Source organism: Naegleria lovaniensis (assembly GCF_003324165.1).
Source record: "Naegleria lovaniensis strain ATCC 30569 chromosome Unknown tig023, whole genome shotgun sequence".
Lineage (NCBI taxonomy): Eukaryota > Heterolobosea > Eutetramitea > Acrasida > Naegleriidae > Naegleria > Naegleria lovaniensis.
The window spans coordinates 568,523-574,539 of record NW_025407845.1 but is presented as its reverse complement, the minus strand read 5'-3'; the positions used below and the strand labels follow the sequence as shown (position 1 = coordinate 574,539).

The window sequence follows — 6,017 nt, the reverse complement described above, 5'->3', positions numbered from 1 at the left end:
CGAAATAGTTTGGACTCGTCCTTTTTCGATCGTACAGATTCTGCAAATTTATTAGATCCATCACATAAGGACAGCATGGATGATGATGCATGTTCCTTTCAACGTCATTCACAGGATGAAGAACACCATACTCATCATTTCTATCAGGCACATTGGTATTCCACATCTCCCCAAGCTATTTGGAAACACATGACAGATGCTGGAACGACCTTGTTGCCTCACATACTTCTCACCTCGAATTTGATTTTATTTGCAGGATTTTTCTTATTGTCACCACACGCCATGAAAATATTACGACCGATTATTTTCGGAGTGTTTCGAATTGCAATCATGATTGTTTGTATGCTTCCCTTAATGCTCTATTTCGATAGAAAATATTCATTTAGGAGTGAAAAGAGTTTAAGAAGGAGAAGAGAAGCCTATTTATCGACTCTATCAGCAACCAAAGAGTCCTGTAATTTTGTCATTTACGTATGCTACTCGCTGTGGTATTATTTATTTTACACAAAATTCTTTGACTCCATTTTGAGGAAACTACCAAAGAAAAAGCAAGCGAAAATCTTGGCCTTGTGTGGATTTATCATTATCATGAATCAAATTACATTTCTCTCTGGATATTATCTCACGAATGCAACTGTGAGCGGAAGCATGTCACCCCTCACAGCCGTTATTACGTGCTCTCTTTCAATGCTCATTGGAAATGAACCAAAATCATGGCTCAAATTGTTTGGAGTTGTCACCTCGGTGTGTGGAGCTATAGCAATGGTGCTCACCACTGCTCTTCTCAAACAACATTCATTTAGTGCCATCTATTCAGAGATTACATCCGAAGATCCATTGCATCATTATTGGAATCCGTATCATCCTGGAGCATTTTCACAATCGTCCACATCAAGCGTGACATTTGTATTGGGAGTTTTTTGTCTCATGTTGAGCACTTTGGCAAATTCTCTCTACTTGCTCTTACAAAAGAAATTATTGAACAAGGGAGTCCCTCCAATTTCAGTCACATTTTGGTCCTTCTTTTTTGGTTATGGAATTTTGGTCATTGTTGGATTCTTTTTCTTACCTATTAGTTGGAGACGAATTGATTGGATGTCCATTCTTGGATTATTCTATGCTGGATGTCCTTTTGGAGCTTTTCAATTTGTTTTTCAAACTAAAGCCAGTTCCATGACCACTCCAACAATGGTTGGAATTTACTCAACCATGTCACCCATGGTTGGTCTTGTCACAGGATTAGCATTCCTCGGAGAAAAAACCTCTCCATTTGTATTATTTGGAGGAAGTTTCATTATTATTGGAGTTGTGTTTGTATTATTTGCAAGATGGAGAGAAACTCATACCAAACAGCAAAAACTCTTTTCATTGGAGCCAAATGGTAACATCACCATGAAACAAGATGGTAGCAATATGGTGAGCGTAAGCAGTGGAGAATCATTGTCATCTTCGACCAATCAGATTCTTCTCTCTTCAAAGAATGAACGTTCAACAACTACTTCGAATTCAACTTGTTCTCAAAACCTTTCAGCCCATGAAGAAGCAATTCACTCGAAAGTTTAACGAACAATATGAGTTTTGATTTAAGTGTAAAGATCTTAAATTTTCAAACATCAATTCTTGTTTTTGTAAAGATCTTAGACTTCCTGAATTTTCAAGAAATTGGAATTTCAAAAAAAAAATGCCAAGACGAAAAACTACATCCACAACAACGTCCGAAACAACTTTGAAGAAAACAACATCGACCAAGAAGACTAAAAATGCAGCTGAAGGAGGAGGAGAGGAACAGATTGTTTCAAACCCTCCTTTTGGCTCATCATGGGTTTGCTTCTATGACCCGAACGCACAGTCTGCAGACTCTTCCACTTCATCATCACCAGCAGCTGCAATAGACTCCATGAGTACCATGTACACTCGTTCACGTCGGAAAAAATCAACAACAAACGCAACAAGCAATGGTACCACTGCAACAAGACAACAAAGTAGTAGTACTAGTTCGGACGCTACCACGATGAACAAACTTTTGCAAGTGGCCCATTTTCTGCCCGAAGGAGATTATATCAAACAAATCACTGGAGGAGCAGGTTTTACCATTTTCTTGACGGAGATGGGTGGAATTTATGTGTTCGGAAGAAATAGTTTGGGAGAATTGGGACTTGGCAACTATAAAGAGAGGAAAGAAATTACCAAAAATTCAATGGTAGAGATGGAAATGAGGTCCAACAAGGACAAGTGTGTTCAAGTGGTTTGTGGACCCACCTCCACCATTTTTGTATCAGAAAAAGGTTTTGCCTATGCTTGTGGCTGTGGAGATAATGGCCAATTAGCTATTGGTTCAAAACACAAGATTGGAAAACCAAAGAGAATTAAGTATTTCGATTCGTTGACAGATGGAGAAAATTGCGTTGAGGCTGCAAGTGGAAATGAAGATTTTTCCGTGTTTTTGACAAAGAACAAGAAGGTGTATATTAGTGGACGGTAAGGTTGTTTACTTGTGTGTTAATCATTTTAATCATTCTTCATGTGAACCATGGTGTCATCATATTCCATGTATGTTAGCAATGATCATGGAGTTTGTGACGATGGAATTACAATTGTCAACTATCCCGTTAAAAGCGAATTTTTTGCACAAGATAATGATGTGGTTCGTTGTTTTGACACCTCAAAATTTTATACCGTGTTTGGAACAGAAAATGATTATCTTTACGTTTTTGGTAAGAAAGGACTTGCTCCATTTTATGATTGCAATAGTCGCACAATTCCTTCTACATACAATTATTCCTTCTTCTACCAGGGTATCAAGAAAATTATTTGTGTGAGAGGCGTTTGTTTTGTCCAAAATGGTTCCAACAAGTGGTTCATGTTCCGTTCCACTGACACAAAGCAGGCAGTATCTCTAGATGACTATTTGGGTGATAATGTATGCCCTGCATTTAAATCCTCAAAAGACACCATAGTTTCTGTTGGAAGTGACAAGGAAGGCATGTCAGTAGCTCTCTCCAAACAGAAAAGAGTTTTCAAAATTACATCAAGAGATTGTGATGCATTCGGTTATATTAGACCAACTTACAGAAATGAAGTGAGTATAGCATTAGAATCACATGCTCTCACAGAAGAGTTGAAAGCATTATCACCATTAGAAGATGAGAATATTTCCGTTGCTGTTAGCAATGGTCGCTACATATTTTACCAGATTTCTCCACACTCGCCGACAACGAAACAGACCGTGAAAGAAAGTTAAGAAATCTCACGAGTGATCAAAGATGGTTCATGAATAACCTCAATACATTAGTAGATGAACTCAAGAATGAAAATGTATTAGGAAAGAGATCAGGTGGAGTGGGTTCACATTCTATTGTTGTTGATGAGAGTAAGCTCGTGTTTTCTGACATTATTGTCTCCTCGTTTTCCATTAGAGCTGTTTCTCAAAGTCAATCCATGCAAGACCTTGAGGACTCTGAAACATTCGAACAATATGCTAAAAAGATGAAGAAGTAATTGAAATACAGGCTAAGCTTGGAGGCAGTTTTAAAGCTTCATTTACTGAAATATCAAGCTCAAATACAGGAATTGAGGTTACGTGTTAGAAGCTATTCCTTTGACTCGTCTCAAATGTCATCAAGATCAGACATGGCTGTTTCCGCTTGACTCGAGATTTTGCACACGGCGTCGCTCCGAATAGCAACAGTGACTTGTGGCAGGCAACCTAGTTACTCCCAAAATGGCAACTAGGCTGAGCTTGCTGGAACCTTCGATCAAACACATCATCCATTTTTCACGCTGTGTGCCTCGTTCAAACCATCTGATTTCATCAAGAAAAAAACAATCATGTCGTCACCACTCAAAGGCAATTATTGTGCACTTGTATTCATTCTACTGCTTGTTTTTCTCATCAACAGCATTTGCAGCGACCTATTATCTTTCACCCACTGGAAGTGATTCCAACAATGGCCAATCCACTTCTACTCCATGGAAGACCTTTAGCAAAGCATTTTCGAGCATGACCGGTGGAGATGAATTAATCCTCTTGGACGGAACTTACTCTGTTGCTGCTGGAACTGGAACTATCAATTATCAAGGAACCAACTCGGCACAACCTCCCTCAGGAACAAGTTTAAACACACCCACTCGTATTCGAGCTCAAAATCCAGGAAAGGTTTCTGTGCAAGATGGATTGTTCATTGGAAGATCGTTTCGTAAAGATACCTATATTCATGTGAATGGAATTACTTTTGAAGGAGACAGCTCCATTTACAACTGTGATTATTGTACTGTGAAAAATTGTGGATTTCATGGTTCGTTCTGGATCGGTACCAATGATCATCAAATGGATAATCAGTACAATTTGATTGAAGATTGTTGGGTATGGGGAAGTCAGAGAAGAATTATTGCAGGAAATTATAGAGCGAATTACAATGTTTGGAGAAGAATTGTGGTAAGGTAAGTGAACACATTTATGAATGCATGATGACATGTGATGATATGGCTGTATTTTGATGAAAATTGCGAATTTGTGCACGGATGCATCACGATGGCATTTGACATGCATGTCACTCGTGTTGTAACAGAGGTGATGGTTGTGGACAAGCCTCTTGTCAAGGAAGTGGCAATCCCAATGTTGGTTTCGAGTTGTTATATTTTGGCACCTTACACCTTACACTTAGTGTCAGTGCTGTTTGCATTTGACACTTGAGTGCCAAATGAATGAAGTGTGATTTGTATTTGACACTTGAGTGTAAGGTGCTATTTGTATTTGACACTTGAGTGTAAGGTGCGAAATGGATGTTGATTGAAATGGAGGTACTAGTTTGTGAACCTAACCATTCTACTTCGTGTTCAAACGAATCTATCAAACAAAAAAAAGGCATGATTTAATCTCATGCATCTACTTTCCTTTCGTATGTTAGCTTGGACCTTCGTATGAAAGGAGTTGGGAGGCACAAAAGATGATATGTTAACCTTTCATTCATGATGATAGACTCAGCCGTTAAGAAGTATGACTACGAAACAAAAACTGATTCCAGTTCCCTTAATTGTACCCTTCTGATTGCTTCAGCTTGACTTTTGCTGTTACCGTCATTCCCAAATCACTCAAATTCGATTACATCAGCCAACAACAGTGTTGAGCACCATTCTCTTGTTCTTCTCACCGTTTTTGTAACAATTGAACAAAAGTACATGTCACTATGAAGAAAAGCTGGCAAGTTTCACTCCCCTGTTGAACCAAATGAAAATGTTTTCCTACATGTACTGCAAGTGTTTTTCCTCAACATAAATCGTCTCTCAAGTTCATTCAGCAAGCTCTGACATCCTGTTCGACAACTTCATCTCAATCTCTTTCAACGCCGTGTTGTATGGCGCAACATCAACTCAGAAAACAGGTGCTGAACGGTGGAACATTATTTGAACCACTTGCCTCACAACGCTTCACCTTAGAAAATGAGCGTGAGTCTATTCTTCCCTCCATAAACTAAATTTCGTAGATGATCATTTGGTATTGTCGTTGTCAGACGAATTGTCCAAAAATTGCGTTCGTGATGCTGTTTCCTATACTCGATGATGATTGTGTAGTGAAGAGAATTTTGAGGCCCGTTGCTCACAACCGTGAAGACGGAGGTTTGTAATTTCAAAATAATATTTAAATAAATTAAAAAATATACAGGTGCTGATGACACTCGGCACTCAAGTGTCAGGTGCTGTTTGCATTTGGCACTCCAGTGTTAAGTGCTATTTGTATCTCCTTTTTGGGACTACGTGCCATTGCAAACGGCACTAAAGTGTAAGGTGTAAGGTGCTAAAAGGTATGTCCTCGTTGGTTTCACAGTCTATGATTCACATGACTGTCTCATTGAGAACATGATTATTGTGGATAGAATTTTGGCACAAGGAGATTATCCTTATTCTGACTTTGCAGGTAAGTTGGTTAATGCAACTATCGATTCATTGACTTCTTTTCACACGTCATGTCATCGTGTGATAACATTCACCATGACATGGATGCCATTCACATGTTTTTT

At 38.8% G+C, this 6,017-nt stretch overlaps 4 protein-coding genes across 4 annotated transcripts in view; all 4 read left to right on the top strand.

Moving 5' to 3' along the window:
• Nucleotides 1-75: 75 nt before the first annotated feature.
• On the top strand, nucleotides 76-1,563 carry C9374_005313 (uncharacterized protein; the record flags this gene model as incomplete). Its single annotated transcript, XM_044695050.1, has 1 exon — nucleotides 76-1,563. One exon carries the CDS (start codon nucleotides 76-78, stop codon nucleotides 1,561-1,563), a length of 1,488 nt encoding a protein of 495 aa, XP_044548412.1.
• A 118-nt stretch (nucleotides 1,564-1,681) lies between these two features.
• C9374_005312 (uncharacterized protein) lies at nucleotides 1,682-3,498 on the top strand (the record flags this gene model as incomplete). Its single annotated transcript, XM_044695049.1, has 3 exons — nucleotides 1,682-2,478; nucleotides 2,560-3,173; nucleotides 3,224-3,498. 3 exons carry the CDS (start codon nucleotides 1,682-1,684, stop codon nucleotides 3,496-3,498), a joined length of 1,686 nt encoding a protein of 561 aa, XP_044548411.1.
• Nucleotides 3,499-3,721: 223 nt separating this feature from the next.
• C9374_005311 (uncharacterized protein) lies at nucleotides 3,722-4,444 on the top strand (the record flags this gene model as incomplete). Its single annotated transcript, XM_044695048.1, has 1 exon — nucleotides 3,722-4,444. The coding sequence occupies one exon, from the start codon at nucleotides 3,722-3,724 to the stop codon at nucleotides 4,442-4,444; it is 723 nt and encodes a 240-aa protein (XP_044548410.1).
• A 1,412-nt stretch (nucleotides 4,445-5,856) lies between these two features.
• Nucleotides 5,857-6,017, top strand: part of C9374_005310 (uncharacterized protein) — a gene marked incomplete at both ends in the record, with an annotated part of 1,272 nt that continues 1,111 nt past the window's right edge. Inside the window, one exon of the mRNA XM_044695047.1 lies at nucleotides 5,857-6,017. This exon is cut by the window's right edge and continues 1,111 nt beyond it. Coding sequence (XP_044548409.1) covers nucleotides 5,857-6,017 — 161 coding nt within the window.